We start from the raw sequence: 12,678 nt of genomic DNA, 5'->3' as shown, positions 1-12,678 counted from the left end.
TGCCCAGCTCCGTAGGTGGCACCCTGCCAGCAGCAGGGCAAAAGTGACAATGCCCTTCCCTGCCAGCCTTACTTCATTACTGCCAATGGCAGCTTGTCTTCCTTCAGTGCTGGGCAACCCGCCGGCAGCCGCTGCTCTCCAGCTGCCCAGCTCCGAAGGTGGCACCCTGCCAGCAGCAGGGCAAAAGTGACAATGCCCTTCCCTGCCAGCCTTACTTCATTACTGCCAATGGCAGCTTGTCTTCCTTCAGTGCTGGGCAACCCGCCGGCAGCCGCTGCTCTCCAGCTGCCCAGCTCCGTAGGTGGCACCCTGCCAGCAGCAGCCCAGCTGTTCGGGTAGCAGTACCACAGCCCCCCACAATGCCTCGTTGGGCCAGCCCCGAGGGTTACGGGCCCAGGACATGTCCAATGTCTCAACCGAAGGCATGGTTTTTAAAATCCTGCCCAAACTAGACTGCAGATTTGGTAGGGCCCCGCTGCTGGGGGCAGAACCTGGGCCCATCGATTAGCGCCGGCGTGGGGAGCCTTCTGGCTGGAACTGGGAGCCAGCAGCGGCTGTGTGTGATGCCAGCCAGGGGACCGGCAGTGGCCGCAAGCTCCATCCCCATTGCTCCCACTGTCTGTGGTTCCCGGCCCACAGTCAGACCTCCGCCACCCTGCCAGCTGATGGTCTCAGCTGCAGAGCAAGCAGCCCTCACACTCTGTCCTGCCTGTGTCCGTCCTTCCTAGGCCCCCCGGGGATGCCAGGGCAGGATGGAGCCAGGGGCCTCCCCGGAGAGAAGGGGTTACCCGGCCTGCCAGGGCCCCCAGGGCGCCCGGGCCTCCCTGCCCCCGTGGGGCCGACGATATCCCGCATTCCTGCCACGCGTAAGTAGCTGGGAGGGGGATGGGCTGGAGACGCGCAGTTGAGTGAAGTGCATCTGCTCTCTGCCCCCAGGCCCCACCCCACAGGGCGTGGGCTGGCGCTCAGCGTGCTCCTGCGCTGCGGCCCCGGGCCAGGCTGGTGCTTTGCACGTGGCTCACACCCAGCCTGTGGCGCTCGCTGCCCCTGGCTCCCAGCCTTCCCGCTCTGCGGGTGTGGGACGGAGCGCTCCTCCCTCAGCGGGGCCTGTGCCCTTCAGACCGCTGCTCCAGTCAGCAGCAGGGACGCTGAATCCCGCCGCAGCTCAGGAGAGCGAACGCGGATCCTCTGCGCTTGGCCACGCACACGGGTCTGGAGTCTGGCGTGTCTTGGCAGAGGGGACACGAGTCACCTCCGGGCAGTGGGGAGCCGAATGCCCCTTCTGAGCCCTGCCCAGCCCTTGTCCAGAGCCCAAACAAGCCAGCCCCGCCCGGCAGCCGCCTCTAATCTTTGCTCCCTCCATGTCCCAGGGGACCCAAACAGCTTCACCGACTCCAGCAGCGGAGGCGTCATGGGGCCTGCGGGGCCCCCAGGCCCTTCCGGGCCAATGGGTAAGTTCCCCTGGTCCCCGCTGGAGCCCTGATGGCCAGTGACTCCGTCCAGTGGTGGCTTCCCTCGGGTCCCCCCACCCCAGTGCTGGCAGGGGGCTCTGAGTGGGGCAGAAGCCTCCCCAGGACATGCTGAGTGTGTCCTGCCCCTCTCGTTCCAGGTCCCCTGGGCCCCCCAGGACCAGCCGGGCTGCCAGGCCCACCGGGGCGCGATGTAAGTGCTGTCTCGGGGGGAGGGCAGGGGCACAAGGAGCTGCCATGGGGGGGCAGGGTGTCCCAGGTTGCTCCTCCCTTCCCCCTCCCCATGGCCCCCAAGAACCGCCCCCCCTTCTGGACACCCCGCAACGGGGCCAGTGGCCAGGCCGGGGAGCGCGGGCCTGCCCGCACACTGATGCCTCTGTTGCTGTGCAGGGCTTGCCTGGCGTGCCAGGAGCTGCCGGACGTGCTGGGCGCAAAGGAGAGCGAGTGAGTGGGCTGCAGGGGCTGTGGTGGAGCAGGGGTGTCCTGCCTTTGCACTGCCAGGCGCAGACCTGGGCGCTGCTCCAGGCTAGAGCCCTGCCAGCCGCGCTAGAGCCGCAGGGATCCGCATCCGCATCCGCATCCGCATCCGCATGCGCAGCTCTGCTCTGCAGGGGCAGGGGCTGCGTCTACCCAGGGCTCTGCTGCGGCCAGCCCTCGGCACCCTGGCTTTTCTCCAGAGGCTGGCGCTCAGGCCCTCTCCCTCTGTCCGTCCCCAGGCTGGCCCTGCCCTGCAGGGGCAGCTCCTGTCGTCGGGCTCCCAGGGCCCCGGGCCCCTCCCCGCGACCCTCCTCGGGCTCCCAGGGCCCCGGGCCCCTCCCCGCGACCCTCCTCGGGCTCCCAGGGCCCCGGGCTGCTCCCCGTGACCCTCCTCGGGCTCCCAGGGCCCCGGGCTGCTCCCCGTGACCCTCCTCGGGCTCCCAGGGCCCCGGGCTGCTCCCCGTGACCCTCCTCGGGCTCCCAGGGCCCCGGGCTGCTCCCCGTGACCCTCCTCGGGCTCCCAGGGCCCCGGGCCCCTCCCCGTGACCCTCCTCGGGCTCCCAGGGCCCCGGGCTGCTCCCCGTGACCCTCCTCGGGCTCCCAGGGCCCCGGGCCCCTCCCCGCAACCCTCCTCGGGCTCCCAGGGCCCCGGGCTGCTCCCCGTGACCCTCCTCGGGCTCCCAGGGCCCCGGGCTGCTCCCCGTGACCCTCCTCGGGCTCCTCCCCGCGACCCTCCTCGGGCCCCTCCCCGCGACCCTCCTCGGGCTCCTCCCCGCGACCCTCCTCGGGCCCCTCCCCGCGACCCTCCTCGGGCTCCCAGGGCCCCGGGCCCCTCCCCGCGACCCTCCTCGGGCTCCCAGGGCCCCGGGCTGCTCCCCGCGACCCTCCTCGGGCTCCCAGGGCCCCGGGCTCTTCCCCGCGACCCTCCTCGGGCTCCCAGGGCCCCGGGCCCCTCCCCGCGACCCTCCTCGGGCTCCTCCCCGCGACCCTCCTCGGGCTCCCAGGGCCCCGGGCCCCTCCCCGCAACCCTCCTCGGGCTCCCAGGGCCCCGGGCCCCTCCCCGCGACCCTCCTCGGGCTCCCAGGGCCCCGGGCCCCTCCCCGCGACCCTCCTCGGGCTCCCAGGGCCCCGGGCTGCTCCCCGTGACCCTCCTCGGGCTCCCAGGGCCCCGGGCTGCTCCCCGTGACCCTCCTCGGGCTCCCAGGGCCCCGGGCTGCTCCCCGTGACCCTCCTCGGGCTCCCAGGGCCCCGGGCCCCTCCCCGCGACCCTCCTCGGGCTCCCAGGGCCCCGGGCCCCTCCCCGCGACCCTCCTCGGGCTCCTCCCCGCGACCCTCCTCGGGCTCCCAGGGCCCTGGGCTCCTCCCCGCGACCCTCCTCGGGCTCCCAGGGCCCCGGGCTCCTCCCCGCGACCCTCCTCGGGCTCCCAGGGCCCCGGGTTCTCCCCAAATCCAGATGCTTTGCCAGACAAACAGGCATGAGGGGTTGGGCTCTGGCCTGTGGGGCGGGCTGTCTCCGAGGCGCCGAGCTTGCCAGACCAGGGCCATTCACTCCCTCCTCCTTCTCCCTAGGGTCCTCCTGGCTCTCCTGGGAGCAGAGGCCTGGAGGGGGAACGTGTAAGTTGTGGGGCTCATGCCCCCAAGTCTGTTGCAGTGCGGTGTGTGTCCCCCTCCCCCGCCAGGAAGGATCCACTGGCCCCATGCTGGGGGCTGCAGGCCTGGCAGGGTGCCCCATTCCCTGCCTGAGGGTGGGCAAGGGCAGGTGTCTGTCATGCTCTCTGCTCTGGGGAAGGGGACAAGTCCAGCCCAGCAACCCCCAGTGCCCCTCGTGCCAGCCGCCCGGCTCATGCTGGCCCCTCCTGGCTCTGGCGCAGGGGGCCGGTCTCGACGCGAGCAGGGGGAGAGGGCGCCGGGGTGAGCACTCCTGCCCTGCGCACGGGCCATGAGCCCGGACAGGCTGTGCTGGGGCTCCCCTTAGCACCCCTGGCCTTTGCCCTGTGTCCCACGGAGCCATGGAGCCCCCTTCCCCTGCCTGGGGCCGGGGGGCAGAGCAGTGGGGCAGTGAGCCGCAGGCAGCCGGGCTGCCGGGCTCTCTCCTTGCGCAGCCCTGGGGCTGTGGCCAGGCCATGCTGGTGGCAGGCGGACGTGAGCTCCCTGGCCCACAGCCTTCAGCTTTCTCTCTGTCTCTCCTGGCTCCATCTCCCCGCCCCTGCCCTGCCTCTCAGCAGTATCCAGCGAGGCAGCTTACCCGCGGACACGGGGCCCTGGCCCTCTGCCTGCCTGTGGGCGCCGTAGGGCAGGGCTGCCCCGCCCCTTGGCGGGTTAGTGAGCGATGCAGCTGTGGGGTGGGCCTCTCCGCATGGATCTCGTCTGCCTGCATGAGCCGAGTCCTGCACCTAGCCTGGCGCCCGCCCCGCCCCTGCGACCGCACACAGCCCGCAGCCTGCCTGGCGCCCGCCCCGCCCCGCCCCGCTCCTGCGACCGCACACAGCCCGCAGCCTGCCTGGCGCCCGCCCCGCCCCGCTGCGCTCCTGCGACCGCACACAGCCCGCAGCCTGCCTGGCGCCCGCCCCGCCCCGCCCCACTCCTGCGACCGCACACAGCCCGCAGCCTGCCTGGCGCCCGCCCCGCCCCGCCCCACTCCTGCGACCGCACACAGCCCGCAGCCTGCCTGGCGCCCGCCCCGCCCCGCTCCTGCGACCGCACACAGCCCGCAGCCTGCCTGGCGCCCGCCCCGCCCCGCCCCACTCCTGCGACCGCACACAGCCCGCAGCCTGCCTGGCGCCCGCCCCGCCCCGCTCCTGCGACCGCACACAGCCCGCAGCCTGCCTGGCGCCCGCCCCGCCCCGCTCCTGCGACCGCACACAGCCCGCAGCCTGCCTGGCGCCCGCCCCGCCCCGCCCCACTCCTGCGACCGCACACAGCCCGCAGCCTGCCTGGCCCCCGCCCCGCCCCGCTCCTGCGACCGCACACAGCCCGCAGCCTGCCTGACGCCCGCCCCGCCCCGCTCCTGCGACCGCACACAGCCCGCAGCCTGCCTGGCGTCCGCCCCGCCCCGCCCCACTCCTGCGACCGCACACAGCCCGCAGCCTGCCTGGCGCCCGCCCCGCCCCGCCCCACTCCTGCGACCGCACACAGCCCGCAGCCTGCCTGGCGCCCGCCCCGCCCCGCCCCGCTCCTGCGACCGCACACAGCCCGCAGCCTGCCTGGCGCCGGCCCCGCCCCGCCCATCGACCGCACACAGCCCGCAGCCTGCCTGGCGCCCGCCCCGCCCCGCCCCACTCCTGCGACCGCACACAGCCCGCAGCCTGCCTGGCGCCCGCCCCGCCCCGCCCCACTCCTGCGACCGCACACAGCCCGCAGCCTGCCTGGCGCCCGCCCCGCCCCGCTCCTGCGACCGCACACAGCCCGCAGCCTGCCTGGCGCCCGCCCCGCCCCGCCCCACTCCTGCGACCGCACACAGCCCGCAGCCTGCCTGGCGCCCGCCCCGCCCCGCTCCTGCGACCGCACACAGCCCGCAGCCTGCCTGGCGCCCGCCCCGCCCCGCTCCTGCGACCGCACACAGCCCGCAGCCTGCCTGGCGCCCGCCCCGCCCCGCCCCACTCCTGCGACCGCACACAGCCCGCAGCCTGCCTGGCCCCCGCCCCGCCCCGCTCCTGCGACCGCACACAGCCCGCAGCCTGCCTGACGCCCGCCCCGCCCCGCTCCTGCGACCGCACACAGCCCGCAGCCTGCCTGGCGTCCGCCCCGCCCCGCCCCACTCCTGCGACCGCACACAGCCCGCAGCCTGCCTGGCGCCCGCCCCGCCCCGCCCCACTCCTGCGACCGCACACAGCCCGCAGCCTGCCTGGCGCCCGCCCCGCCCCGCCCCACTCCTGCGACCGCACACAGCCCTCAGCCTGCCTGGCGCCCGCCCCGCCCCACTCCTGCGACCGCACACAGCCCGCAGCCTGCCTGGCGCCCGCCCCGCCCCGCTCCTGCGACCGCACACAGCCCGCAGCCTGCCTGGCGCCCGCCCCGCCCCGCTCCTGCGACCGCACACAGCCCGCAGCCTGCCTGGCGCCCACCCCGCCCCGCTGTGCTCCTGCGACCGCACACAGCCCGCAGCCTGCCTGGCGCCCGCCCCGCCCCGCCCCACTCCTGCGACCGCACACAGCCCGCAGCCTGCCTGGCGCCCGCCCCGCCCCGCCCCACTCCTGCGACCGCACACAGCCCGCAGCCTGCCTGGCGCCCGCCCCGCCCCGCTGTGCTCCTGCGACCACACACAGCCCGCAGCCTGCCTGGCGCCGGCCCCGCCCCGCCCCGCTCCTGCGACCGCACACAGCCCGCAGCCTGCCTGGCGCCCGCCCCGCCCCGCCCCACTCCTGCGACCGCACACAGCCCGCAGCCTGCCTGGCGCCGGCCCCTCCCCGCCCCACTCCTGCGACCGCACACAGCCCGCAGCCTGCCTGGCGCCGGCCCCGCCCCGCCCCACTCCTGCGACCGCACACAGCCCGCAGCCTGCCTGGCGCCGGCCCCGCCCCGCCCCACTCCTGCGACCGCACACAGCCCGCAGCCTGCCTGGCGCCCGCCCCGCCCCGCCCCACTCCTGCGACCGCACACAGCCCGCAGCCTGCCTGGCGCCCGCCCCGCCCCGCCCCGCTCCTGCGACCGCACACAGCCCGCAGCCTGCCTGGCGCCCGCCCCGCCCCGCTCCTGCGACCGCACACAGCCCGCAGCCTGCCTGGCGCCCGCCCCGCCCCGCTCCTGCGACCGCACACAGCCCGCAGCCTGCCTGGCGCCCGCCCCGCCCCGCTCCTGCGACCGCACACAGCCCGCAGCCTGCCTGGCGCCCACCCCGCCCCGCTGTGCTCCTGCGACCGCACACAGCCCGCAGCCTGCCTGGCGCCCACCCCGCCCCGCCCCACTCCTGCGACCGCACACAGCCCGCAGCCTGCCTGGCGCCCGCCCCGCCCCGCTCCTGCGACCGCACACAGCCCGCAGCCTGCCTGACGCCCGCCCCGCCCCGCCCCACTCCTGCGACCGCACACAGCCCGCAGCCTGCCTGGCGCCCGCCCCGCCCCGCTCCTGCGACCGCACACAGCCCGCAGCCTGCCTGGCGCCCACCCCGCCCCGCTGTGCTCCTGCGACCGCACACAGCCCGCAGCCTGCCTGGCGCCCACCCCGCCCCGCCCCACTCCTGCGACCGCACACAGCCCGCAGCCTGCCTGGCGCCCGCCCCGCCCCGCTCCTGCGACCGCACACAGCCCGCAGCCTGCCTGGCGCCCGCCCCGCCCCGCTGTGCTTCTGCAACCGCACACAGCCCGCAGCCTGCCTGGCGCCCGCCCCGCCCCGCTGCGCTCCTGCGACCGCACACAGCCCTCAGCCTGCCTGGCGTCCGCCCCGCCCACACGCCCTCCCACCAACGAGCCGCCCGCCTGCCTGCCTGCCTGCCCTCGCCCCGCCTCCCGCCAGTGAGCTCCCCCGCCTGCCCGTCCCGCCAGCGAGCCGCCCGCCCACCCGCCGTCCCCCTCCCGCCAGTGAGCTCCCCCTGCCTGCCCACCCCCCCAGTGAGCCGCCAGCCCACCCACCCTGCCCCCCACCCGCTTGCCCCCACCCTGCCCCCCACCCGCTTGCCCCCTGTCCGCCCGCGGCCCCCCCCACCAGCTAGTGCTCTTTCCATGCCCCTGGGGCTGAGCCAGCTCCTCTCTGCCCAGCGTTGCCCGGTGAATGCTGCCTAACATCGGCCCCCTGCCGCACTGTGCGCATGCCACTTGGGGCTGTGCCCTCCTGGGGGGCGCCTTATAACCAGCTGCCCACGCGCTTCTCTCCCCGCCCCGCGGCCGAGGCCCTGGGAGTCGGCGGCCCCTTCACTGCTGGATCTGTCTCTTTCGTCCGCAGGGGGAGGGGTTACCCCCGCTCCGAGAGGCTTTGAAGATTTTAGCTGAGAGGGTTTTAATCTTGGAGACAATGATTGGGCTGTATGGTGAGTAGAGACAGACGGACAGCCTGGCAGGGTCCTGGTGGGCCGGGCTGAGCTCTCCTCCCGGGCCCCCGCTGCCTCTGAACCAGCAGCAGCCCTGCTCCCAGCCCCAGGGCCAGGCCCGCCCGTAGGGTCGCCAGGTGTCCGGCTGTGAACCGGACACTCCAGTATTGGAGCTCCCTGTTCGGGAAACACACTGAGCACTGGCCTGGCGGGTATGTTCAGTCAGGCGTGATTAGAGTGTGATGCAGTCCGGTGCGCTGGCTGGAGCCATCTGGCAACCCTAGCGCCCTGCGCCGGCAGCTGGGCCTGCCTGTGTATAACGGGGGCGCGTGGGGGCTCACTTGGGGGCCTGCCTTCTGCAGCTGCTGCAGGAGGAAAAGACCAGCACAGGGCAGCTCCCGGCGCGCCCCGCGGCGTCCCCGGGCCCAGCCTTCATGTTCTCAGACGGGCCCCCCTCTCCGTGCTGGGTGCCCTACACCTTCCAGCAACAAGACGCCCCCTTCCCCACCGAGCCAGCAGAGGCCGGGCACCTGGAACACGACTCTGAACTGCCTCTAAGGGTCCCTGCCGCTTGGCCAGCGGTGAAGGGGCAGGGCTGCTGTAGGGGCTGCCCCTCAGTCCCCTGGTTTTGTGCCAGCCCCGGGCCCGAGGGAGCTCAGAGGGGAAAGGAGGCCCAGAGCGTTCTCCAGACGCAGACGTGCTGACTGGGGTGGAGCTGAGCCCCTGGACTCTGGCCCTGCCTGCCCTGGGCGCATGCCTGCAACAGCAGGGACCCTCCTCCCGCTCCGCAGCTGGACCCAGCGCAGAGCCCTCGGGGCTCCCTCCCCGCAAGGGTGAACGAATTCGCACTGTGCTCTTCTCGATCTCCAGCAGGCCATTAGCTTACAGTCCTTCCTGCAGCAGCAGGCCCAGCTGGAGCTCCTGGCCAGAAGGGTCACCTTGCTGGAAGCCATCATCTGGCCAGGTAACGCGGCTCCTCAGCACGAGCCCCGCACTGTGGGAGCTGGGCCCCTGCATGCCGAGGGCGTGGCTGCAGCTCCGCTGTGCGCTTGGGGCCAGATGGTCGGGATTCCAGTTTGGTGCAGCTATGACCCTTCCTGTCTCCACACTGCCAGCCCCCCAATTCAGCCTGCACGGCTGGGGGCTCAAACTGCCCTTGGAGGAGGGGTCAGAGTCCCTGGCTGCTTGGGGCTGGCACTGGGCACTGCCACAAGGCTCCCTTCCTGCTCACACTAAGGCACAAGCCCATGCCCAGGACCTCTGTGCGCTCCGTTCTGGAGCCATCCGCTGGGGCCAGGGAAGGGCCCCGTTCTCACGGCAGCTCTTCTGGAGCAGCCGCAGCTGCCGGGCCGGGCCGGGCCGAGAGGCGTCCATGGAGATGGCCCAGCCCAGGCCGGCTGTCCGGGAGGGCAGGACCACAGGGCGTAGCGGCCCCGCGAGACTAGCCGACGCGCAGAACCGTGGGGTGCTCTGCCTGGCTGGCGCCGGCCACCGGAGCCAACTCCCTGGGAGCGTCCAGGTGCTCTCGGCTCTGACTGGGCCTTTCTTCCCTCCCCTGCTAGAACCGGAGCCAGGTTCGGGCGCTGGCCCCTTCAGCACTAGCGCCCCCAGCATCCAGCGGAGCCAACGCCACGGGCTGGCAGCCTCCAGACTCCACCCACCCCCGGAGGACACCAGCAAGTGATCGGGCGGCAGCCCTGCACCGGATTCAGCTCCTCCAGCACTGAGCACCCTTGGGCAACCCCCATCCCGGCTGTCGCAGGCAGACACGCTGGAGAAGCCGGCTCAGGATGCGGAGCGGCCCGTCCAGCTGCATGTACTAACCCCTGCTGCCTGGCTCCCCCACTGGTCTGCCGGGGGCTTGGAGGGGATGGCTCCCAAGTGCCTGCAGGGCGGGGGGGCTGCAGAGGGTGGAGCCGGCTTCCGAGGACCCCAGGGATTGGTAGGGGCTGTCTAGCAAAGTGTCCCCTCCCCCCCCGCACCGCAAGCTGACACTGCCAGGCCGCTCTGCCCATAGCCTTGGGCACCAGTGCTTGGGGGGGAGGGGCAGCTGGCCACTGAAACCCTGCCAAGCAGGCTGGGCACACACCTGGGCTGAGTCCAGCAAGGGCATGGGGGTGTTCATCGGACACCCCACTCCTCTCTGCATCAGGTCTGGCTCAGGCCTCCAGCCCCTCCTATGCCAGACCGCTGTGCTACCCCCCCCCCCCCCAAATCCCCTTCCAGCAGCCCAGCACCACCCTAGCCCCTTCCTCCAGAGCTGGGATCTTCCGCCTGGAGGCCAGCGTGGTGCACCTCACTGCCAGGGAGCTCAGCATGAAGCCAGGGACTCCAGAACCAAAACCCAGCTCGCCCCCCTCTCCCCCATTAGCCTCCCTGCACTTCCCCACCCATGGCCCCGAGCACTTACTGTCAGCTGGGAGATCTGCCAGGCTGGTGTTACTGGGGGCAGCAGCCAGCCCCCAGCGGTGCCAGCAGGAGACAGGGACCCTGCTCTATACTGTGCATGCTCATGATCCCGGCCAACTGGGACACAAGTGGGCTACGGTTATTAAACCTCTCCCAGCTTGCCAGCGGCCTGCCAATGTGGCTGTGCTGAGAGCTGGGGCGGGGCACAGGGGGGCTGGCATTGGCTGCAGCCAGGAAGCAATGCCCAACCCCCAATTCAGAGCAGGGAGGCATCATGCTGAGGGCCCATGGCAGAGCAAAGGAATGTGAACAGGCGCTTAGAGCCAGGCCTCGGTGAGCTCTTCCCTCCCTCCCTCCCCCGGCAGGGACATGCTAGCTGGGCAGCTGCAGAGGGCGAGCCCCTGGGTGGGGTACAGCTACCCGTGGGATTGCTGGACAAGAGCAGCATAGCCCAGGTACAAGCCCATGGCTCTTCTGTGTCTGCACTGCCACTACCCAGGCTACCACACGTGGAGGGGAACGACCAGCTGGGCGCACGGACGGTCGGGCAATGCTCATCATCGCACAAGGCCATAGGGGCCAGGAAGGGCTTGTTCGGGCAGTCACTGCTCAGACTCACCTGGTCTGGCACCAGGCCCAGAGGGGGCTACTCGCCTAGTCCTCTTATGCAGCAACAGAGGCTCTTGGGATGCTATTTTAGGCAAGAGTGTGCCCCTACCCATCTAAGAGTGCCTGGCTGGGCACTTAGGGCAGGGGCAGCCCTAAGCCTAGGACCTGGAGGGGACTGTGCCGTGTCTGGGAGCTGTGTGAAACAAGGGAAGCCTCGGACCCCACGCCCAGCGGGAGCTCCATGGCCTACAGGCCGTAGCTTGCCCACCCCTACCCCAGAAGTTTGCGATGCCCCAGAACCAGGGCATGTTCCTCTCCCTGAAGACGCTGCTCCCCATCTCTCTCTCCTCAAGCAGGAAGAGGACATGGGGCCCACTGCAGCAGGATGCAACAGCAAGACCAGCTCTGCTACCTTACCACAATTCCAAGGGCTAAGCCGGGATCAGTATGCACGCAGACACGCACTCAGATGCGCTATCATTTAATAGTCTGCAATAAGGAAATAAAATCAGGATTTACCAATTGTAAGTCACCTGAATTAAAACCCCCTCTGCAAATCTGTAGTCTCAGGTCTAGATCTAATACCAATGGCTCTGTCCAGCGGCAAAGCACCCAAGTACGGCAAGGCTGGACTGTGGAGCAGTTAGAAGAAAGTGCGGCTGACACACACCTGTACTGCCTCCCTTAGATGCTCATGGGGCATGTAGGAATCCCCGTGCCTGGTACCCGTGCTACATGACATGCTCTGGGAATTCTCCACCAGCACTGACCCCTCCTTTCCTGCTAGGCATCCCGCCTTGGTGCTGTAAGCACATCCCCCCCCCCGCAGAGCGTGGCGAGCACTACATTCTGGCAATTAGCAGCGTGCACTGAAGAACCTGCAAGAGTGCAAGTTGGTCGAGTTTTGTGTCTGCATATTTGTCTCATTTCTGTCACAGGCACATGGTACAGAAGACCAAATTCAGAGACTTGAGAGTCTTCAATCAGGTGTATCATAAATTAGTTACTGTGGCAACTGGTCAGTGCCTGTATCCACAGGGCTGCTGCTGTTTCAGGTTGATAACCTCGCTTGAACATTCAAACCACACTGCCTGTTTTACTTTCAGAGGAGATTTATTACAATTGTATTTACCTTTCAAGCTCATACAAGCTGCATTTCTACTTATTAGGCTGCCTTATCCTGAATGTTTTCACCAGAGCACTGGCTCCTTAGCTGCACTCAGATACCAAGATGGCGGGCATGGTATGCATGAAACAAAACCACTTCCAGAGAGAACATTCATCTGGTATTTACAAGATGCCTAGTCACCGATATACCCAGCAATGCATCCTGAGTTACAGGCAAGTCCAATGGACCATTTGAAATGGGGTGTTCAATCCCGTCCTTGGAATGCCGCAAGCCACACTTTCCGGTTAAAGGCCCAGGTGCCGTGCCTGCTCAGCCTTGTCAAATACACTTCAGGATCTTTTCAATCCCTGCTCCCTCCACACAATGCAGCATTCCATAGCAAAGGATTACAAGCCATATGATACATACAACTCATGGGTGAAACTCACTGCCTCTTCTGCAGAGCCCACAGAGCTGGAGTTTGTGATGCCGACTACAGGTGGAGTATCCAGAGTGCTGTCCAATAGAAGCTGAGAAGTGTTAAGTTTATAAACATTTGGAATTTTATTTTAAAAAAACATCACAACCATTAACAGTGTTACAATTAGTTCTCCTCCTCCTGGGTTTGCAAACAATGATACTGA

The 12,678-nt window shown here is 69.9% G+C and overlaps 1 protein-coding gene across 6 annotated transcripts in view; it reads left to right on the top strand.

Annotated features, from left to right (window-relative positions):
• The window catches only part of EMID1 (EMI domain containing 1), a 49,237-nt gene extending 36,801 nt beyond the window's left edge, over window positions 1–12,436 (top strand). For 2 of the 6 annotated variants that reach the window (XM_075897929.1, XM_075897928.1), the window contains 7 exons: window positions 729–866; window positions 1,371–1,451; window positions 1,610–1,662; window positions 1,860–1,913; window positions 3,516–3,560; window positions 8,779–8,872; window positions 9,471–12,436. In XM_075897929.1, coding sequence (XP_075754044.1) covers window positions 729–866; window positions 1,371–1,451; window positions 1,610–1,662; window positions 1,860–1,913; window positions 3,516–3,560; window positions 8,779–8,872; window positions 9,471–9,592 — 587 coding nt within the window. In that variant the 3' untranslated portion in view covers window positions 9,593–12,436. Of the gene's footprint in view, window positions 1–728; window positions 867–1,370; window positions 1,452–1,609; window positions 1,663–1,859; window positions 1,914–3,515; window positions 3,561–7,823; window positions 7,909–8,778; window positions 8,873–9,470 lie in introns of those variants that run through there. The other 4 variants (XR_012895925.1, XM_075897930.1, XM_075897932.1 and 1 more) reach the window with 4 other exon arrangements.
• Window positions 12,437–12,678: the final 242 nt, after the last annotated feature.

The sequence above is a fragment of the Pelodiscus sinensis genome, chromosome 15 (assembly GCF_049634645.1).
Source record: "Pelodiscus sinensis isolate JC-2024 chromosome 15, ASM4963464v1, whole genome shotgun sequence".
Lineage (NCBI taxonomy): Eukaryota > Metazoa > Chordata > Testudines > Trionychidae > Pelodiscus > Pelodiscus sinensis.
Note: the sequence above shows the minus strand (reverse complement) of the source record. Positions and strands in the feature narration are given on the sequence as shown.